Source organism: Mycteria americana, chromosome 17 (genome assembly GCF_035582795.1).
Source record: "Mycteria americana isolate JAX WOST 10 ecotype Jacksonville Zoo and Gardens chromosome 17, USCA_MyAme_1.0, whole genome shotgun sequence".
Lineage (NCBI taxonomy): Eukaryota > Metazoa > Chordata > Aves > Ciconiiformes > Ciconiidae > Mycteria > Mycteria americana.
In genome coordinates this window covers 13,313,588-13,336,852 of record NC_134381.1, presented here as the reverse complement: position 1 = coordinate 13,336,852, position 23,265 = coordinate 13,313,588, and the positions used below count along the sequence as shown (strand labels likewise).

Sequence of the window (23,265 nt, the reverse complement as noted above, 5' to 3'; positions counted from 1 at the left end):
TTCTCCTTTTGACTTACTTTTATAGCACAACTTTGTTAATTGTTGTGCCTAACAAGTCCTTTGCTTGAAGCTAACGAAAATTGCAGTGAGCTGCCTGATGATGATTATTTTGTAAAAATGCATGTGCATCTGTCTTGCAGAAATGCTGCTCATGGATTCTCACTTATTCAGGTGGACAGTATGAAGGTCACCATGAAGGATATCTTACAAAAGGCCTTAAAGAGAAGGAAGGGATCACAGAGAGGCTCAGGTGGGTTATTTATCGTATTTTCTAGAGGGTAGGGTGTTTTTCCATGAGCATATTTTATATCTCTTTTTAACTGTTGTGAAAGATGCTCAGGTTTTTTCGGTGGGTATTGTGATTTTCAGCACCACTCAAAAGCAGTTCTGTGCACAGGTTTGTGTTCTAGATACTGGCAAAAAGCAGACAGTGGAGAAGCTGCATAATGTTTGCTGCAAAGCAGTGTATCCATTACTGCAAATATTTATTTATGATAACAAAGCCATTTGCATTCAAGTCCAGCTAGTGGTAATTTAAGACGATGAGTAGAAATACAGTAAGACCAGTCCTTGGTAGAATTTGTATACTTTTAATTTATGTGAGAAAATGATGCTTAGTATGGTTTTAAATAATTTAAAGGATTCATCATTACTCGTAGAGGAAAAGAAAAATTTACTTTCTGCAATGTTGTCAAAATAGTACTATTATAGTTAAGACATATCAACATTTAAAAAGAGAAAATTTACAGTACTTGCATTTATATTTTAGAGCAATGCTTTTCCAGGGTGTAAATGTGCATTCACATATATGTTAGTGTATATATTTCAAAAGTATAAGGCAGAGATCTTTCCAGCAACAAGAAATAATTACTGTGAGAAATTGCACCGAGTCTTGTCACGCAACAAAGGAACTTTAATATAAACCTATCTATATACTAGGTAAAGATAAGGATCTTGTCTTTGTAAATGAATGAAACCGCCTTATATACCCTTAGTTTTAACTATGGGAAAAGAAAATAAACCCTGTTCTCTTTAGAAAAAGTAGTTCAGTGCAGTTTTTAAACGAGTGTATAATCTGTCATGGATTTAATTAGCTATCTTCAGATGAGAGCTGAAGTTTTAATAAAAGTTAGAAGAGATAACACAGTGAAGGACACGGATGAGCTGTCTCAAGGCCATATTCCAAGGGAACGATAAGAGCTGTAAAAAATGGCAGAGGAGAGCAATTGAATGAAGCAATGAAAATCTGATTCTCGTAAAAAAAAAAAAAAGTGGGGGGTGGGGGGGAGAGAGATGCTGGTAGGGGTGGTTGTAGATGAGACCCGCCAGCGTCTGCAGCAATTTGGCCGCTGGCCAGGAGTCATTGTTCACCCTCGGCTGTGGCGGCTCGGTCCAGATGTGCCAACTGCACGTTTCGGCTTTTGCCAGCTGACTGCGCCGTTTGATAACCAGCTCTCTGGATGCCCATCACTGGCCGCAGAGATAGAATTAAATGATGATGATCTTCCCACAAGTTGGGAGAGGAAACAATGCATATAAATCTTGATTTCATCTCAGCGTGAGAAGTCTTTATCCATCATCACTCATAATGAACAAGTCGTTAGCTGCGATGAATGGTGTTCTGTTTTTTTCAAACACCTCTTTTGTTCACTTTTTGGGTGACTTTTATTTATTTCCTGGGGTCAGATTTCTCTTCCCTGAAGGGAGGTGGCTAAAGGATTCATTTAGTTCAGTCTTTAAACTACTTTCCTCCTTGGTGTAACAGATGTTTTACTCTTTGTCCATTTGAAATTTGGTTTTGCTTTATTTTGTTACTTTTGCTCAGTAGTTTAGAAATGGAATGGACCTGTCATTTATTCCTTCAGCTCATACATTCATTTCTACTGTCTTGGCACTCCTGCTCAGAAACCTTTGTAGTAACAGGATATATAAGCATGTATGTATCATTATGGGGTTTTTTAATTATAAAAGAAATCATTTAAATTTACTTTTTATAAATTATCCATGTGACATCTCACCTCTTTGAGATATGTCCATCATCCCTGCTGTGGATATAATGACAGTAGAAGTCACTACTAAAAACCTTTTGGTTACTTGGAGGTATATTTACTTTTGAGCATGTGATCGGATTTCTTGAAATAGTCGGTGTCGCTTGCAGGTTTCAGTTTAAGCTTGTGCATGGATGCGTCCAGAATGAGGACGTTGTTGTAAGCTTCATGAATTGGAGTCACTGCGAGAAGGGTGATCACTCTAGGGAAAGGTTTCTGCTTGATTTCCCATATTACTGAATTTCATAAATGAAATCTTTATTTTTTGTTTTATTTTTTAAATGTTGGTTAGCACTCATAATGCATTATTGAAATTGTCATGTAATACTGGGTGAAGGGACTTCTCAGATTAGGTATTTATGTATTAAATTGGTAAATCACAAATTCAACTTTTTTATTAAAATTATCTTCCCTTATCCAAAACTTCCCGTATTCCCAGTTACTTCCCTTCTCCAAAGCGGATTCATCAGTCAGCAGACTTTGGGGGGGTAGGGGATTTGGAGGGGCTTGCCTGTCATCTTTCAAACAGCAGAAATTGCGGCTGTCTGCACAGAGGGACCCTCTTGCTGGCCCTGCCCTCTGGACCGACGCAAGCCTCTCCCAGGCCCCTGCGCGGCGTTAGCAGAGCGGGGAGGGAACGCTGCCGGGGCTAAGGGACGGTTAACGCGCAGGGTGCCGCCGCAGTGGGCGTGGGTAGGCTGGAGCGGGAGTGGAAAAAGGTCGTGTCATCATTCTTCATCTGCCACCAGATTCTTCGTATTTGGAGTGGACATGCCTCTTACTTTCATTGGGAGATGCACAGATAAATGGAATTTAAGATCAGACTATTAGCACAGTACGGTCCTGTGCCGTTGTAGTTCAAGTCATTATTAAGCAGTGGATGAGGATGTCAAAGTTCTGAATAAAAGATAAGACCTAATTTAGGAGAAGCATTTCTTCTCGTTCAGCAACGCTTCCTTTTGATTGTTCTGATTTTTAAAAAGTACTAACCAAAAATAGACTAAACATGTTTATTTAAAGCTTTTGTAATAGCTTAATAAAACCAGAATGCCTATGAACTTTTCTGCACGTTTTCAGTGTGCCTCCAGACCAGTCTTCACAGGACGAATGAATTTATTATGTTTACAGCTTATGCTGTTTTCAAGTACTTGTATAAGAAATTGCTTTCTGACCTATTTTCACCACTGACTCACATGACATTTTTCAAATTGGTCCTATGTTTGTAGGAAAATGCAAACCTTGGTTGGCTGTTTTGGGCGAGGAAGAAAAGGAATTTCTGTTGTGTAGTCAGGAAGGGGATGTTCCAGTATGACCAGGGCTAAAATACTAGGCTAGTTTTCTCTAATTCTTTTATTCAGCCAGTAATCTGCAGCTTACAAGTAGGTTTTTCAACAAGCAATTGAGTCACAGGTTCCTGAAAATCTATAAGCCTTGGTCACCTCTGTGTGTCGATGACCTTCTGAGCTTCGTTATTTTTGACTTTTGTTTAAAAGTGCCGTTCCCATCCTTGCAGCTGCCAGCCCTTGCCTACCTCCGGGAGCACGAGGCTGATAAGGACACAGAAAATTTCTCTTGACGAAGGGTCGTGCAGGGCCCAGGTTTCCGCACACTCTGTTTCAGCATGTGCACCGGCATTCGGGTAGCTGTAGTGTGAACTACGCCTGCAAAAAATAATAATATCAATGTGTTTATTTCAAAATCCCATTTGTTGAAAAGACTAAAGCTGAATAAAGACTTTTGACTGCAATTTAACTTCAAGCCAGAGATGATTTGTTGCAGGAAGATATAGGTCAGTAGAAGGAGGTAGAAGTTGGGTACAGCCTTTGTTTCATAGGGGCTTAAAAGAAATGGAAGCAATGTTCTGGTTGTGCCTAGCTCTATTTAGGTATTATGTTAGAGAAAATTATTGCAAACTATTCAAACTATTTCACAGTCCATGCAGTTTTCCTTTCTTATTGTCACAAGGCTTTTGCCTTAGAGATATGAACTCTGACCATTTTTAAATAATAATTTTTGAGTCAATCAGCAGGAAATGCAGGTGGTAAAATAACCTGTATGTGTTACAGCTGAGAGAACCACGGCCCTTGAGTCGTTTCGTAGAGGACATGGCTGTACTGAAGCAGTGCTTTGGGAGCCCGGTGACCTGTCCCACAACAGGCAGCAGCAGGGCGTTAATGGGAATACTGTATCATCTCTTGCCACGTGCCCAAATAACCAACTGGAAGAAGTAGATGGGAATGCTGCAAGTTAGGGAAAAGCCTGTAGCAACCAGTCAGTGCTACATACTGGAGAAGATAAATCTGCAGAGGAAATTGTTGAGGCAGATGTTTAATTAGTTGGAGTCAGGCTGGATAAATCAGGATAGGAACTGTCTATGCAGATATGCTGGTGTGCGTTCCTTTTCTCTGGGCTGGTTTCATTGTCTTTAAAAGCTAACTGTTCTTTTTGCTTAGGAAAGAAGCAGCAAAAACAGTCATATAACCTCTCTGTTATTGTAATGGATTCCCTTGTGTACACTCATAAAATAGAAAATGTAATTGATGTTTTCTTATGGTAATGAAAAATAACTAAGTAGAATACTTTATCATCAATTTGTTTAAGCTATTGCGTGTTCAGCAGCATGTATTGCACATGCATATTTTACGCAAGAGCTGGAAATAAAACACTCTTGGTTGTGGAATGAGCTCCCAGAGGAGACTGGTCTAATCCAGCGATGGACCACCTTGAGGGAGGCTCCGTGACATCTCTCGTGGAAGTGAGTTTTGTCAAAATAGCCAGAATGGGAGAGAGAGAGACTAAGGATGGGGTGATACCCTAACCACAGCGGGCCACGGCAGCGGGGAGAGGAACGCTGGCAGCTCCCTTCAGCGCTGCAGGGACCTTGCTGTGCATATCACGTTGGCCTGGGCAGTGCTGAGACGCTGGGCTAATGGCCCTGTAGAGAACCCCAATATCCGTAGATAGTCTAAGGATTGCTTTGTATAAACTTGCAATGTCTGTATCTCTTTGAGAATGTTTTTGAACATAGTGAACACTCCTGCACCTGATGGTTTAAATATAAAATTGGTCTGCAATGGGGCAGATCTACAGAAGGGAATCACATGCTTGAAATCATGAGCACAAGAACTTCTCATTCTTCCTGAATTTATCAGTGAAAAAGTGAGATATGGTGCTGTCTGGATTTTGGGCACATAATAATGGAGTCTTGAAAAGCCTTTTTAGAAGGTGAGATTTGGGTGGTGTAGTACTTGGTATAATTCTGCTCCCTAGAAATCAATAAGAGTCTTAATATTAACTTCTAAAAAGGGTAGATTTTAAAATCCCACCCTCACGTTTTGCAGAGAAAGTTTTGTAGGTTGTACAGATCATGTTGCATAACTGTAAAATACCATTATCAATATAACTTGATTTGCTTTACCGCTAAATGATTTTCCTACACAATCAATCTGGTGTGTATTTCTGCTGGTCTTACTATTACCAATACTTACGTGTTGCCCAGTTAGCCTAGGAATTTAGGTTATGGTAGATGTACATTTTAAATCCTGCTCTTTAGGAAGGCTCTCAGTTGGACCAAGGAAAGCACAGTTTTTCCAAGATGAAATGCAGGGACCCTTATGTTCAGATACCACAGCACAGCGAAGACTGGGGCTGACAGCATCCCACAGTGTGCAGTAGGCAAGCAGATCTTATCAGGCTTTTTATATCTGCACTAAAGCCCGCATTCGATATTTTCTATAAAATATGTTTGCATGGCTTACAATTTTAAGAACATAAGAAAGATGATGACTTCATTCTTGATACTTTGTGTATCTTGATGCCATGGTGATTCTCAAATTAAATATGTGCAGGCACTGTATGTACACTTGAAAGTTATCTTCCTCGCCTTTGAGCTGTCTCATTCCTTTGCTCTTCAACAAATATAGTCTCTGGGATGCCGGTTGCCTTTTCCTCCAGAGCTTGACTGAATGGACTATAAATACTAATGTAAAGTAAATAAGAATGCAGAGAGAATGTGTACAGAGGCTTTGTTTTCAAACAAATTAAGCATTGATGTCAGTATATAAAAACCAAATGTTCTTAGAAGGAAATGAGAGACAAAACTAAACAATGTAAAATGCTGAAACGTTAGAATAATCCTGCCTGTTTCTGGTCCATGTCAGCCTCTCTTCATTTGAAATGTCTTGTGAACAGAAAAGCCTTGTCTGATTAATCTTGTCTGATTTTAAGTAGAAATTCTTTGCAGGGTGAACATGCTACTGATTATTATTTAATAGCTGCTTCAAACTGCAAACATCCCTGAACCACAAATGCTCAATCCTTTTAAGAACAAAATGCTATACAAGTTTAATTGTTATAAACAATACCTTCTGCCAACATTTCACAGACATGACCTGTATTTTCCGTAGGTTAGAGTGAGAGTTATTAACTTAGTATTCTGTTCAGTTTGGAGAAAGACTAATACTTTTTCTATAAATGAAAACAGCTGCTTTACAATAACATTCAAGTCCCTAACAGCTGTCAACTAGTGCTTTTTGCATTCTTTAAAATGTGTAAAGTGACCGAAAATAGTCTGAAATAATCTTACTAGTCGGGATAAGTGTATTATCTCACTGCCACAGGAAGCTGAATAATAAGGAAAGAGAAAAATTCAAGAAACAGGGATAGGACGTAAAAATAAAAGTCTCCGTATCATATTTTAGTCTCCACAACAGAATCAAAGGAATTATAGCTGCAAAGGCCAGTTAAAATAATCTGTTCCATTACCTGGTAACTCAGAGCACAATCTGTTACAAAACCATGTTTTGTAATGGTTTATTATTCCTGTGTTTCAGATTTATTCACACAAAGCCGTTAAGTTATCCTTCAGAACTTGGAGAACAGAAGCTCAGAGTCGGGAGTGCTGCATGAGGCTCATCTTCCATTCAGAAAGCGACTAGGGAAAAGAGATCTGAGTTTTGTTTGAAAATTCCCTTTCTAGCGTATCAGTCTCAGCGCCACTTTTAATGTCAAATTTCTTGTCTTAAACATGCTTCTGAAACTGTTTATAAACACATTTTATTCAAAACTTACACGGGAGATAAGCAAAAACTGCAATGCAAAGATACTATTTGTGTGAAAAACCACTTATTGTCAAGCACCCCGCCAGGCCCAGGGGAAATCGCGCGGATGCCCTAGTGCTGAAGGTTTTCGTTTAAACCTGTCCCATGATTTTCCTGTTCCTGGAGTATCTCAGCAGTTGTGTTTGTAAATACTTGGTCTTGATGCTGTGGTGCCATATTCGATTTGTCCTGCTCCTGCCTCCCGCAGATGCTAAGGAGAGCTGGCGTTCCCCCAGTGCCGGGAAGGGGCACGACGGCTCCGCGTCCCCGTGGCCGGAGAGAGGGCGGCGAGCGGGTCGGGGCGGCAGCACGGGAGTGCGGCGGTGGCTGCGGGCAGGGGAGGCTGGCAGTGAAGAGGCAGGACAGGAGCCATTTATAACATGCAGATTTGCTCCCTCCGCGGAGCAGGTCGTCTTCAGTTCTGAAGGCAAATACATTTCCGTGGGGTCCTCAGCGAATCTGGTATCCAGAGCGAGGGCCCGGGGTCTCTGTTGCACGTGCAGAATGGCTGTCCTGAAACTGCGCCTTAGACTTCGAACCCAGAATCTGCTTCCTATCGTGAACGCATCTCCATTTTAATTTCTAAATTATTGAAAATTAGGTCTTTAAAGTGTAACGCTGTGACTTTTAAAAATATCCCTAATAATCCCCAAAACAGAATATAACTCTTGTACGTTCCTAAATAGGTTAAACTCCTTGGCCTCTTAGGGGTTGGTTGCCTTGAGATTACTGTTGGCATTAATGAAACATTTTCTCATTATTCTCCCATCGATAAATGTTTTTCTTTCCTCAGAGGGTTAAGACTCTGGTGCCTGGCTGCAGGGAGCTCCTAAGGGGCCTTGCTGTGAGCCTGTGCTCTCAGCGGGAGCCGAGTCTGCTGGGGAGCCCACCTCCGCCCCCCCGCCGGACCCTGCCTGGCTCAGGGCAGGGTGTCCCTGTCCCCCCGGGGCACCCGAACCTGCAGCCGCACTTCGGAGCAGGGGCGGTGGATCGCCTTTCCAAGGGGGTGGTTGCGTGTGGCAGGAGAAGACAAAGTATGGAGACAAGTGCTATTTCTGAGCATCTTCCGGGTGGTACCTGTCCTCCCAGTTCACGGTGGGGGTTATCGGGGTGTTGGAAAGCGCGGGAGAGGAGGAGCTGACGGGCTGTAGGAGTTAAGGCCAGGAAAGAACCACGAAACTCCTTCCTGACGCACGGCTGGCTGGCCCCGCGGCGCCAGCGTTGGGGCTGGGGTGGCTGGAAACGGAGAATCCCGCTCCTCGGCTGCTCTTGCTGCTGGAAGAGCTGTGGGTCTCGCTTGGGTTTTGCTTCCTCGTCCCCACCTTGTGGGCAGGAGAATGGGACAAAAAGAAATGCCTGGAAAGGAGGATATGTGTGTATTTTTATTGCATATATATGTGTTTATTTATATAGCTAAAAAAGAAGAATTCAGAAGATAAAAGAAACTATGTAAAACCACAGCCCTGTGGTTAAAGCATTTTTAAGAGATGAACCACTATTAGAATAAAGTGTCATTAAAGTTTGATACTGTCGTTGAATGATGATGGTAACTGAGGAGTTTAAATTTAAAAGTAAATATGTTAGAGTAGGCGATGCATATGTTTGCTCTGACTCTTAAAGAGATGGAAGCCCCAGCATCTGTGACAGTGAAAAGCCAATTAATTTGTATTTCCTTGTGTTTACATGCATGCTTTTCTGCTTAATGGTAGTTTTGAGTTTCTTTGGCTTTCAGTGCTTTGTTTTGGATAATTATAGCATCCCTGCAGAGTCTTGTGCCCCCAGTTATGAATGCCTTTACCTGGAAACACTTCAGAAATCCTGGGTTTCCTTGCAATAAGCTGTTTATATTAGCAGGATTTAAATTAAAAAGAACATCAATATTTGCAGATCCTTGGTCAAGACTCTCCTGCTAGCTGCCCTTCTTTCACCAAAGAGGCAATGTAGTGAAAAAGGCCTCAGGGAAACGTATAGCCCCCAGTTGTCCCAGCTTTCTGCCCGTTCCGCCGGTCCCGTGCCGGAGCGGTGAGCAGCTGGCCGTCCGGTCCCGCGGCTGCTCCTCGGAGCGGCTCGCTTCTGCCGGATGGCGGCTTTCCTTACCGCTCCTGCGCAGCACCCTCCGCCCCCGCGTTCCCGGGGTTGTGTTTGGGTCTGCCGTTGGCTTGCTCTCTGCCATGGCGTGTGTTAGGGAAAGAGGAAGGATTGCTCGCTTGTGATTTTTGTAGCAGATTCTCCTCAGCAGGATTGGTGGTGTGCAGGGTGAGCCCCTCCGTGCTGGAGCGGGGGTGAGAGGCTGCTTGAAATGATTTCCTTCTGCCTGCAAACTCCATCTCTGTTTTGCAGCGGTAATAATTTATTTCAGCAAGCCCTTTCTCACCAGCCTGCTGATGCTGAGCAGACACTGACGTGACGGGGGGACGGGGATGTTGGTGTACGTGGAACAGCTCATTGGGAATAAAGTTTGTGAACAGTTTGTCAGAATAGAAATAGCTCGTTAGTCCTGTGCGTTTGGGCTGATAGGATTCTGGACATCAGCCCGAATGGTTGAGGAAAATTTTTCATGCCTGGCCTCTGAAATGAAAGTGAAATATTGAACTGAGTCTATTTTAGAGCTGTTGGTATTGAAATCATACATTTATTGGTTCTTCTGGATTGGTAATAAAGCTGTAATTTATGTGACATTTTAAATTCTACAGTTCAGTGTTTGGATGACAGAGACTGGTTTGTTTGTTTTATCCACCCTGATGAAAGAGGTTCCTACTGGTACACCAGCTGCATTCACGGGACCATCTCCTTCCTGCTAGTTTTTTGTGAAGTCTGAAATCCACCCGTCCGCGCGGTTGTATTGCCCCGCGCTGCCGTGCGGTTATTTATACGTCTGTAACCAGGGGAAAGCACCTTTCTCACTTCGTCCTCCAAGTCAGTAAGGTAGAGACCTCACGTTGATCTGCGTCGCAAATAACCACCTGAGCCTGGATTGCAGGGTGTTGGCATCCGTGCCGTCTTTTAGGTAGCAGACTGCGGAAGGGACTTAGGGAGCGTTGGCTGTAACGTGTACTGCCCTGCCAGTAACCCCTACAGCTGCTGGCCCTGACATTGTTTCTTAAATCTGTGATTAAAAAAACCCCTGTATATTGTATTTCTGCTATAGGTACATTACATTATAGATCAAACATGACGATTTCTTTCTCCTTTCAGCTTTATTTAGAGCTATGTATTGCTAATGCAAAAAGAATGAAAGTCTATAGTAGCAATTAAATAAAGCACTTCTGTTAATATTCTGCAAAGACTGGTTTGCTGCTAGTTACGCTGCGTGTTTTCTATTTTCCAAAAAAGCAATACATAAATGAAGTGTTTGTTTCTTTTTAAGGGGCTTTTGACTAAATTCTTTAATTTCACTGGCTGTCAAGGTAGTGTTAAGTAAAATGGGTTTGAACTGCTGTAGTTTTTGTGTATTGGACTAGATGTCAGAAACCTTTGCCATCACTGGAAATTCTGTCACTCTGGATTTACTATCTGTTTCCCACAGCTGAATTCTTAAGCAGTGTGATTTAACACCTTGGCTCTCCATCAGCCAGTCCTGGCATTTATTTGAATGCATTACACCACTGGTTTCCATAAACTATTTTACAATTGTTTCATATAAATGACTGTTTATTTCTACAAAAACCATCTGTATTTCTGCGGAGAGCAGCAGATAACTGTATGTAAAATTCAGTAATGTCACAACAGTGCAAGTTAAGAAAAAACAGACTGGACTAAAAAAAAGTCCATGCTTGTGCGTAACGTTAAAAGTTTGTTTTCACTATTTAAACGTATTTATTTATTAACCAGCATTTGCATTTGAATGATAATATCTTTATTCCACTTCAGAGGTGTTGAGGGGCTTTGGGGATTTTTAACGGATAAACAGATTTAAGATGTCCTCATAGCAGTAGGATTTGAGATGTAAACATTCTGGCTTTACAGCTATTTCCTCTCAAACTGTTTACATATTTTCTGTTGTTTTATTGTCATTGCCAAGCACACAATGGAATCCTTGCCCCTTCTGTCATGTTCTAAGAAAAATCCTACAGAAGGAGCCTGAGACCTCTCTCTGTTCCCAGTTTCTGTGCTCTCTGCAGTGTATCGATCCCTCTCCTTCGCCAGTCCCCTTTTGTTTATAACCCTTGCCCAGCAGTCGTCTTCCAGCCCGGGGTCAGTGTCCGGCATTGACAGGAAAGCTGGTCTTGGCCCGTGCCTCTCCGGAGGCAGACTGTGCCCCAGGGAGCACCTCCCGGGGACCATGCGGTGCCTCGGTTCGCGTACTCCCAGCCAGCACCCAAGGAGCACCCACACTGAGCTATTTTAATTCCTCCATATGCTGCCCATGTGCTGGCGGAGGGAAAGCTGGAATCCAGTAGTCTTACACTTAGCGCGACTGATACTTTCTGACAGACTATTTGAAATGATAGAAATACATAAACCTCCTCTTTTTTATGACCTTGTAATAGCTGCAACATATTTCCAGCAAATATTTTCTATAGCAATAATAAAAAAGTGATAACAAAAAAATAAATATAAATATAGTTTAAACTCAAAAGAAATCACACTTTCAAAACCTAGGGTTAGAGCAGTGAAGCAATAAATCATGTATCCTTGTGAAAGGAGAAACTTGAAATAGGAAGGTACCACAGACATCAACATTAAATGTTTATCAACTGTTTTCTTTTGACTGCTTTCCTGTCTTACTTCTGTATGTGGACAGAGCCTGAAACACAGCTCACGTTCACTTTGCTTATTTGCTGTCTGCCTGGCGTCTACCGCCTTGGCTATTGGGCGATGACTGCCTGTCTTTAGATTTCTGATTTTTCATGTGTTATTTTGGAATTACGGCCGTACGCGCAGGAGCGCTCGAGGTCCCGCGTGCTGGCGGTGCTGGCGGTGCTGCGGTGGCAGCGTGCTCCCACACTTTCCTCCCGGTTAGCGCGAGTTGGTGTGACGCATCCTCCGTCACCGTGCTGCGCCTGCGCTGCTCGTCCCCGTGCAGTGACGCTGGCTCTCGTGCGAGCGCAGCCTGGGCTGCGTGGGAGAGGTGGGCGAGGGAGCGCAATGGGGACAGGGACTGGGGACGGGGCTGGCCGTACAGAGACATGGGAATCCTCCTACAGCACCGTATAAACTTCTGCAGTTGTTCTGGGTGATGGGCCAAAATACCGCGTCCTTCACCACCACGGACGTTCAGGCGGTCTCATAGCTCCTGGTATAGCGTTTGCTGGCTCACCAGGGACAGGTCTTCATCTGCTGTAAAACCAGACGAGTTTTGCTGTTCTGCTGAAATACGGCGGGGTGCGTACCCCTTTCTGCTGCAGGGCTCAGCAGGTCTTGCCTTTGGAGGCTGAAGATGTTCTCACGCCAGAGCGTTTCTGTATAGCTGTCTGAGGAGCTGTGCCAGGAGAGTAAGTTTTAAAACTAATCCACGAACAGTAACAAAGCACCACGAGCAGGCAGCAGTCACTGAGAGATTTGGTAGAGGTCAGGTACAAAGACGCTGCACTGTTAAATATGATGTATATAGTATGTTGCTCGTATCTGCTGCGCTCTCGGGTGTGGATGGTGGCAAGTGTTTGTTGAGGGAGTTCAAGGAGAGACCAGTATACCTTGGCTTCCTTACCAGGCAAACTGCGAAACTGTAAAATGAAGTTGTAGCGAAGAGCAGAATTAGTAGATGATATGTGGACAAATGCAATATACTGAGGAAAAAAATGGGCATAGCTTTTGTAGAGCAGGTTGTGCCTCAGAAACCGGTGAGCAGTCTTTGAGGAAGTCGGAGACCATCTGAATAAGGATGATGTGTTTTAAATAGCATGCTTAGATTTCCAAAAAAGATTTGACAAAGGCTCATAAAGCAATTAAGCTGTCACAGGATGAGAAGGAGGATCCTCACATGGATTAATAATTGATTAAAAGACAGGAAACAAAGAATAGGAATAATGGCCCTCCGTTATTAGTAACTAGGTTACTGGTGGAGTTCCAGTGGAACTGGTAGAACCTGCATTGTTCCGTTAATGTGGGGCATGGAAAAGGATGTGAATGCTGATGTGACAAAATGTGCTGTTGATACAAAAGAAGTAAGAATAGTGCAAATAAAAGCTGTCTGTGAAGCACTGCAGAGGTATCTCACAATGCTGAGTGACAGGACAATAAAATGAGAGAGGGAATTCGGTGTCAATGAGTGCAAAATAATATACATGGTGAAAAGCAACCGTAACTATATGTGTACAATGATGGGCTCTAATTACCTTCCATCAGCGAAGAAAAGTATCCTGGAGTCGTCCTGGGTAGTTCTCTGAACGCTCCGGCAGTGCTTAGGAGCAGTCGGAAAGACAAATTGAACATCAGAAAGTAGGAGAGGAGCAGAGAACAAAACAGAAAGAGCATTACTGTGCCAGTCCATAAATCATGATGTGCCCACATCTTAATTGTTATATTTTATCTCAAAAAGGATAATATAGAGGTAAAAAGATACAGAAATGGATGAGTGCAAAAATGGATCAGACATGTGAAATGAGGAGTAGATGCTAAGTAGAGAAGATCTTTTCTAGCTTGGAAAAGACATGACTGGGTACAAGAGAAGTCTATGAAATTCATGTGGTAGAGACGGTAAATAGGGAGGGGTTTATCGCGGTTGTTCATAAGACAAGAACTGCATGCCCCAAAAGCGGTGGGTTGGCAATGGCTTTTTGAAACAAAAGGGAATTCTTTTTCTCACACAGTGCAGTAAATTCTGGAAGTCAATGTTATGGAAATCAGAAATTCAAAAGTGTTTTGAACAAATGCATGGACCATAAAGGGAGCAGAAACAGCTGACAAAGAGCAAAGCTGGAACTGGGGCTTTTGTCAGAATTGCAGGAGCTCTTGAGAGGGAGGTAAAGATAAGGGATAAATAGGATGCAGGGATGTGTTTTGTTGCAGTGACTAACACTAAAATATAGGTTCCGTTTAAAACCATTTGGGGTTTTTTTGTTTATACTGGTCTTTTTAGTTTAGGTTTGACAACTCCACAAACATTAAATATTGAGGTAAGTCTTTTGGTAATCCTCATTTTACCCTATTAACTAGTTCAGAGATGGAGATGGGGTTTGTTTGGGGTTTTGTTTAAAGCCTCATTCTCTTTTTAAGTGTTAGTGTTTGTTTATTGTGCAGATTCAACCCCTGACCATGGTATTCTTCATTGCTATTGAAAGTTAATGGGGGAAAAATTGCATTCCAAACATTTGAACCTGTAGTAGTCATGGCTGAACTTAGTTGATCTCTGGTGATCGGTTCAATTTAGTTACGATTTTTAGCCATTAGGCTGGGGCTGAATGATGGTGATTTGGTTGAGGCCAAATGTCTGTAGAAAATTGGCTGTTTGATAAGAGCCCTGTTATCAGAGGGGGATACTTTCTCATTTACATTTAGATGAGTATTGATTATTTATTTACTCAGAGAAGTGAGATTCGTTCCCAATCTTATCTCTCTCGTCTCTGCTTGTCAGCAGAAAGAGAGATAGAGCTCCTGACATCAGCCCAAGATAACAGCACTTTGTAGTGAAGATAAAAGTTGGAATGGGCCTTTTTCTAGTCTTGACTGAAAGGATAAGTTTTAAAAATTAGAACTGATGGGTCATGCTTTCAAAACCCCATTCTGAAGGCTTTGCAGCTTAAATGGCAACAGAATTGGTTTGTTGTTATGCGGATGGCCATTCGCCTTTTGTAAGCGAGCTGCTTAATTTGATGATGCGGCGGGATTCTTCCTGGGGCACCTCTGTAGGAGAGCTGCGATGTAGCTGGGGTTGTTTCCTCCTTTGTTTTTAGTCCTGGTAAACCTTGCTCTTTTAAAGGGCTATCTTGAAATAATGAAGTACAGTGGATATCTGTAGGCAGAAACCGTGGGGTGGATGGTTAAGTGGGGATTTTAGCGGAAGGGACGTGCGTTATGGAGGATCACCTCTGCAGGTGAGGCGCGCGAGCGCCCGGCTCCGGGGATGCCGAGCGTGGCCCTGGGAGCCAGCAGCGCTGTCTGTCTGTCCAAGCTAGCCCTGTTCCTCCACAGCTGCTGGCCTGTCAGTACCCCGAAACAAGTCTAGAAGAGAAACGTTGCCGCTGCTGGTGGTATTCGCGGTGGGTGGTATTCGCGGTGGGTGGTATTTGCGGTGGGTGGTATTTGCGGTGGGTGGTATTTGCGGTGGGTGGTATTCATGGTGGGTGGTATTCATGGTGGGTGGTATTCGCGGTGGGTGGTATTTGCGGTGGGTGGTATTCGCGGTGGGTGGTATTTGCGGTGGGTGGTATTTGCGGTGGGTGGTATTTGCGGTGGGTGGTATTTGCGGTGGGTGGTATTCGCGGTGGGTGGTATTTGCGGTGGGTGGTATTTGCGGTGGGTGGTATTCGCGGTGGGTGGTATTCGCGGTGGGTGGTATTTGCGGTGGGTGGTATTTGCGGTGGGTGGTTTAGGCGCTCGCTCCTGCATGCGGGGTGCTTTAGCAGTAGTGTGGCCCAAGAATGGAGAAGACCCAGCGCCTCAGGCCACCGGATCTGGTGGAGAAGAGGCCCGGCTCTCGCCTCACGCCCTCCCCGGGGAGGCCTGGGGGGCCCCTGGGGCCCTGAACAAATCTCTGCTAGTTTTTGAACAAGAAGAGTTTGCTTGCAGGTACAGCCACTTCTCTTTGACCGTTCTGTGGCTCGTTTCAGACTGCTGCCTTGGTTCCCTCCTTCCTCTCCAGACACAGGGACACTTGTTTCTCCAGCCCTGCTTGCTTTAGCCCAGCAACAGTTTCTCTCTCTCCAAGTATTTGCGACAAAATTACAGAACTAGAAGAGGGGTTCGTATTCATTCGCTTTGTCTTCTGGGTATTTTGCCCTGGTAACTTCCATTTTAGCGTACTTGCTGCCGGCTGGGTGGTGGCACGTGGCACGCGTGATTTGCTCTCCCCCCTCGCTCCAGCCAGCAGCGCCGTGCGAGAGCCCTGGGCCGCAGCCCCAGCCCGATGCCGCTGGTGCGGGACGTGCCGGAGCAGCGGTCCCGGCCGTCGGCGGGGAGCTCTGCTTGGGTCGCGGGCCAGGACCGCTCCGTGCCAGGATTTTAAGGGTTTATTTTACAACTGTGCGGAGCATTTGCATCAGATTACAGAAACCCATAAAATCCAGCTTTGGTATTACCACTTGAAATTCTGTTGAAATTCCCAGAGCAGTATTCTGTTAGGAGACCGTTAAATTACCTAATATTTCTACTACAATGACATCATTTGAACTTGTGAGAGAAGTCTGGTAGTAAAACTCCTCCACAGAACCAGCCTAACATTTTTGATCTGTTGTGAAGTAGAGGTCATGTAAATGTGTACAGAAATTTTAAATGTATTATTTAAGAATAGATGCTCTCTAAAAATCCATTTACACTTCTAAAATGAATTTTGTAGTATTTTCTGTTTTAAAGGAGTTATTTGTACAGAAGGTTGCCCTGGTTTCTGATCCGTAGCTCTATTTCATTGCTTTATTAGCAGACAGTTAATAAAGTCTTGACACAAACTGGATAAAACAATTTACCTGATCACAGAATTCTCAAGTTTCCCCAGATAAAAATCGTCCTTTGGCATTGGCGTGGCGGTGTTGAGGGATATGATCACCGATGGCTCTCCGCAGGGCGGCGGGAAGCTTGTTCAGCAGCGTGAGGGTTGTTTCTGAGATGGGTGATGTGATGTTGAGTGGATCCAGCTGGTGGAATCGATCCACACAGAGGGACGGCAAACCACGGCCGGCTCCTGCTTTTAACCTTGTCCCCTTGTCGTCGAGTGCATATGATTCTCTGATAATTTTAAGGCTTTGGGAGCGTTGATGTCTGTCCTTCCGCCCCATCCCACTGTCTCAGAAACACAGGGGCGAGTCCGCCTCTCTGTGCTGGAGGGCGCAGCGTGTGGTTCAGCGCCAGTCCCCTGCAGCAGCTCTCGCGCCGCGCTGAGCGTATGAAAGAAAATTGTATAAATAGAAATGATTTAGTGGGATAGGTGAGGGTATAATCCTTAAAAGTGTGGCTTACGGGATGGATCTGCTTGGCTCATCACGCACCCGTTCTGGGCGCGTCCACCCGAGAGGGCGCCTGTGGAGGGACCAGGCGAGGCTGGGGCTGGGGCTGGGAGCGGAGCAGGGGCTGTCGCCGCACCGCGCTCCGGGAGCCCTGCCCGACCGTTAATAGTTCCAAGAGGGGCTAATTTCGCTTCTTCCTCTGCTCTGATTTTAAATGTTTTTGGGGTGGGAGTGGGAGAGCGGCTGTCACGAAGAACCGGGGAGCTGGGACACACAGTGATGGGCGCTGGCGTCGGCAGATCCCGGTCCCGGTGATCGTGGGCTGCGGCTCTGGGGGAGGCAGGAGGCTCCGGCTGGGGTAGGAGCACTTGGGGTTGGGGGTTTGGTACCAGGTACCAGGAACACAGACGTTCGGATGGGAACCACCGGTTCTGCTGGCTTTGTCGTTGCTGGGTGTCGTTCAGCATTTGGATGTCGTTTGGGAACCTCTGGAAGGTGCTTCTTACAAACGGACAAAGCAAGCAGGTTTTGCTGTCACTGATTCTGTTTTTAAACCTACACCAGTTTTTAAATACAGATTGATTTACCACTTTGGTATTTGTTTCAATTCAGTATATTTTGCTTCTGCCCAACAAGCCAGGCCTCTGTTTATTTAATTTATTTTAGATTTTTAATCACATTTCCAGTAGCTGGGAGAGGAGAAACGATGGTGCCGTATGTATTTGCCTTTCCGTTGTTTGTGCTGCTGTGAGATGTCTCTGCTTCTTGAGTGCGGTTTGTTCTGTAAATGCTTCGCCCGGCTCCACGTGCAGTTGCTGATTGCGCTGGGCGGGGAGGGAGCAGTTGTGCTTTCCTCCTGTGGCCTGCAAATAGCCCGGCTCCATCTCTGCTCTGAGAGTCACCGGGAACAAGGGGGCTCCATTTTACGGAGAAATAATGTTCCACTTCGGGAGCAGAACGCACGTGGGCCGTGCAGCGAGCGCTTCACATGGCTTCTGGGGAGACGAAATGAGAAGCCGTAATTGAAATTCTGCTGTAGTAAATTTAAAATTAATTGGCCTACAAATTCCATTTCTTAGGCATGCCATCTGAGGCTAAAATACTTAATTTTTTTATATGTTTTAAATATTTCATCATATACTATCATAATTCAAAGTCAGGAAACATTCAGAAATATTTTAAGTACTGATAAAGAGGGAATAGATTTCGTTATTTCAGATCTAGTTTTTTTGTTACATTAAGACCTGGTTAAAGGTGCTTTGCGTCGCTTAAATTTTTTCAGGTATCTGTTTAGCATTATTTTACCAGATTATACAGAAATTAGGCAGCTGAGAGCTTCGTATGCACTTCAGCTCTGGGGTGTCAGTGGGAGCGGAGGTGCAGCAAGGGGCGCAGCGAGGACGGGAGCGCGTCTGCCTCCACCAGCTCCCGCCTTTGGAAGTGGCTTTTCTTCTCCCCGGGGTCGCACGGGAGCTTGGCTTGCCCGAGTCACAGCTCTCGCCCTTCGGGTCCTCTCCCGCCTGCTGCTTGGACAGCAGGCCTGGAGCTGATTACAGGGCTTTCACCTGGAATCGTATTGGTGCGTTCTTTTTTTGTTCCAGTGAAAGCATATAGTTTAAGGGTGCATTCAACTAAAAGATTTTTTTTTAAAGTGGCCTAATTTTTGTAAAAAACATTTTTTAATACATTTTCCGTAGTTGGAAAACAGTTTAAGTAGTATCATCTTTCCTTTGGTGATTTGGTTTGAGAAGAAGGAAGTTGGCACCTGAACCTTGAACATCTACAGTTAAATGGAGAGTATATGAAAATAATTCATTTGAAGCAACAGCATCTGTACATGCTTATGTTTGATGCAGTTCAATATTAACAGAGTACAGATCTCTGGAAAAAGATAAAATCCATCTTTCGATGACCCTTTCTGCTCCTTGCAGCCACTGAGCTGCTGGGTGATGCCCAACTCCACCCGGCGCGTTGTCTCGAGTCAGCCTGGAAAGCAGTGCCGATGGCCGCTGATGTGTAAGGAAATCCTTACCCGCGCTTCAGAAGTGCAGCCTTTTGAGAAACGCACCGTTGGCAGAGGTAGAAATAGCTAAACTGGGTGTCGTGGAGCTGGTTTTCAAGACAAAACGCAATTCATAAAAGAAGGGCTGCTTTCCTTCCCAGATATTTTCGGTGCTCTGTGCAGCCACCGCCGAGGCTGCGGCAGCCTTACCTGCGCAGCCGGGCTTTTCTTGGCTTTCCGCAGCCGCGAAAGGCGTGAGCGTATGTTTGGTTGAGGCCGCGCTCAAGAAGCAGGCTGTAATCCCGAGCTGGACGAGTAACGCGCTCGGGTAGGCAGGGTCGCTCCTGTCTGGGCCGGCTGGGGCTGGTGGGGCTGGCCTGCGGTGTGCCAGCAGCAGCCGGGGGAGCGTTCACAGCAGCCTGTCTTCAGCCTATGAAGAGCCACAGAGAGGGCAGAGCAGAGGGGAGCAAACACGTCGTGCTTTTTCACATCAGGAAAGACGCCCACATAATACAACACAGATATACACCGAGGTCCGAGCAGATATTTCTTACAACAGGCAACACCCCTGTCTTGCAGCACGGGCAGGGTATTTAACACAGGCTCGTCTGGTGTAGCAATAATACAGCGGTGTTGAACAGGAGTTTGTCGGGACGCGTTGTTAGCTGAAGATGACTGGGCTGTGTTGTTTCCTTGCACGCCATCCTCCACCTTTGTGTGACAGGGCCCTTCCCGTTGGCAAAGAGCTTTGAAACATAAACATCTACCTGCCTTACTTCTAGGCTACGAGTAATCTCATGTTAGTTGAACGTGATAAGCCATCACTTTGTTAGAAAACAGATGATTTTACAAGTTACTTTATGTTTCAGGTCCTCAGTATCGGCTGGAGAAGCAGAGTGAACCTAATGTCCCAGTAGATTTAGACTGTACCTTGGAGAGCCAGAGCACTTTGGAATTCTGCCTTGTCCGGGAGAACAGTATGTTTCCCCTTTTCACTTTTGCTCTTGTAAATTGCTTAAACTCACATAAGTTATGTATTTTGGAATACAAGCTGTACTGTCTGGGCAAGTAAGTTTTGACGAGACTCTCTTTCCTGAGGCACTTCTCAGTTGTGCCAAAACAATATTCCAGAGGGAAATGATGGATTTCATACCTTCTAGTAAATAGTCTGCATCCTGTTTATCACTTCATGATTAATCTTTTTCTGTTAAACTCTGCTCTGTAAAGTTATGACCAACCCTGAAAAACACTGGAAATATGAAACTTTTTCTGTTGCAGGCATTGCTTAGTGAATAAAGTGATGGGTCTGCAGTATATTTTGCCATGTCAATACGGCTGTTAGAGGCACTGATTTTTTTCTAATAGAATTTAAAGAAATTAACCATGCAGATATAACTAGAGCAGTTTGATGATTTTTAAAGTGCTAGACAAATAATCTTCTCTCCAGCTGTGCTTGAATATTTTTATTCTGTTACTGTTTTAATGGTCCTAATATTATTTCCTGATTTATTTCTTTACAAGGAATTACATGAAACTTGAAAAAAAGACATTTAACATTGATTTGTGTTTGTCCTCCATAGCATTTTGGTCCGTCCTTCATTCTTTCCAACAGTCATGCTCTCAGTTTGGGGGTTTTCTTCATTCCATTTTAGTTCAGCTGTAAAAATGTCGATTGTACTAACGAGGAAACCAGTAGTATTCATGCTCTCAGCCAAAACCATGCCCAGACTGTTTGCTGCAAACAATCATAGTAAGAGCCTGTTTCAAGTAGTAGAAGAGTTTTTTCTTTCTTTACAAAGATTAGACCTTTCCATTTATGCTTTTTGGCTATAGCATTTCATATTTTATCCTGGAATGACAGCAGAGCATCCCCAAAGAGCCTCCGAATTCCAGTGGCGAGCAGTAGGCTCTGCTCCCATTTAAGGAATAGCAGAGGTGAGACGCAGCTGCCACGAGCTCGCCGGTGGTACGTCAGCGCTGGAGCTGAGATTAAGCACTCACAGTTTTGGCTGCCATTCTCCATAGAGCGGGACTTGCTCCCAAAATATTCTTGGTGCTCCTGGTTCATTTCTTCATAAAACGGTTCTAAGAAACTGTAGGAGAGAGTGCGGCAGAAGGTAGCAGGGGTGCTGTGCACGAGGAAATGGAGCAATTTTAACCTCGCTAATCAAGTTGCACTCTTCCGCAAGCCAGAATTCCCTGACGTCTGCATCCCAGCTATTATTTTTGTATCGATTTTTAATCTATGAAAAGATGCATACTAGTCATACTTTCATAGGTTTTGCATGTTTTGATTAAAAATAACATTTTTTTAATCCAGGCTCTGTAATTAGAAGTATATTGTATATACTGCATTTTTACCGTATTTTCATCATCTGTGGAGGAATCCATGCTGTGACTCGTAGCTATATCTACTGATGCTCTTAGCTCTCACGAGTGGCTAGGTTCAGGTTGCGCCATTACTTTAATAGTAAATCTGTCGTAAGTTTGTAAGTGGTTTAACAGGAGGCATTTGGTCTACCCTGCATCAGTAGCCAATGCCCCAGGAGAGCCTCAGAGGCCTTGTCCCAAAACAACTGTCAGCCGTAATGTTGAGGGAACGCTTTTCCCTTTCCCTGAAGTCCTTGTGCAGCGACTGCTCCTCTTCCCTCCTAGGCGAGGGGACGCAAAAGGAGAGGGGACACAAAAGGAGCTCCTCGGCAGAACAGAGCACGAAAGGCGTGGGACAGATCCCTGAGGCTGTCAAGCCAAAAGGACTCTTAATTTGTGAGCTGTCCTGGCGCTCGTTAACCAAATCAACGGTGCCCATCTAAGAGGGTGACCTGGAGCCCCTGCTAGGAGGGTGACTTCCCCGTTAACGGGGAACGCCCCGGGCTGGACCCCGAGGGCTCCCCCGGAGCTTCCCGTGCTCCCGGTGCTGCGGCAGCCGCCATCCTCCCCTGCTGCAGCGGCTTCACACTGGTGGGCGGTGGCCGTTTGTCCCATTCGTGGGTCTTGTGTTTGTCAGCCAGCGCCTGGAACGTGGAGAAGCGAAGGCAAAGCAGACACTTTGGCTCTGCAGAGTTCAAGAGCAAGTCACACGTTTAGTTTGTTCAAGGCTGACAGTAATCTAGGCAAAAAAATAAATGCTTACATGAATTCTCTCTCTTTCCTGCTGTGCTATTACTGAATGTTTTCTGAATTGATACCAAACTCGAATAAGGAATGCAGGAGAAATCTTCTGCTTATAGTTTCTCCCCCAAAATGTGGGTGAATTTAAAGTGATCGTCCATTGTCCCTGCTCGGGGATATATGTGAAACACCCATGCAGTTAACTCTCTACAGGCAGAGATGTTCAAGGACAATACAGTAGATAAGATCAGTCATAATTCATGCATTGTACATAGCCTGGTTCCCCCAGTACACAAGAAGAAATTGGATTTTGTAGTGCTTAAGGAGCTATCTTTTGGCGTGGCATTAGAGTAGAAATATTGACAGTTTTGCACTATTAATAAAATAATAGCTTGAAAATCCTGACATCAAAATGAAATACCCATTTTGTGCATTTTGTTTTTATTTAAAATATTTTTAGCTTAGATATGCCAGTCAGGAAAAACTCTGTTATAAACAGCTATTATTTTTAAATGTGCTCTTCATAGTCTCATATTCATTTAGAAATATATATATGTGTGATGCCAAACATCTGCTAGTAAAATAGCTGCCAGTTTCCTTTGGGCAAATAGAAAGTTTATATTTCAGAGTATTAAATGCAACAGAAAACTTTCCATTATTAAGAAATATGTACGGAGAAAACCCCTATCTACCCAACATTTACTAATAGCATTCAAACTAATAAACTGCTTCCAGTATGCAGAACTTTTTAACTCACACTAAGATTTATCTTTAAACTAAAAGCCTGCACTTTGTAATGTGAAATGCTTTTATGTGAGTAGCAAAATATTCATGGCTAATTTAGTTTTATTCTTACCATCTTACTTCTGGAAAGTTCCTCTTTCTCATTTTATCATTAGATAGTAATTAGTATTCAAGGGAAATTGGTCTTAATATATTAAAATTGGTTTAGTGCCTTTAGACCT

General features: G+C 44.1%; 1 protein-coding gene across 8 annotated transcripts in view; it reads left to right on the top strand.

The window, feature by feature from the left end:
• The window catches only part of MAPKAP1 (MAPK associated protein 1), a 109,036-nt gene that overhangs the window by 61,016 nt on the left and 24,755 nt on the right, over positions 1-23,265 (top strand). For 6 of the 8 annotated variants that reach the window (XM_075519981.1, XM_075519983.1, XM_075519978.1 and 3 more), the window contains 2 exons: positions 141-250; positions 20,059-20,166. In XM_075519981.1, the coding sequence (XP_075376096.1) occupies positions 141-250; positions 20,059-20,166 (218 nt within the window). Of the gene's footprint in view, positions 1-140; positions 251-9,840; positions 10,453-20,058; positions 20,167-23,265 lie in introns of those variants that run through there. The other 2 variants (XM_075519986.1, XM_075519984.1) reach the window with 2 other exon arrangements.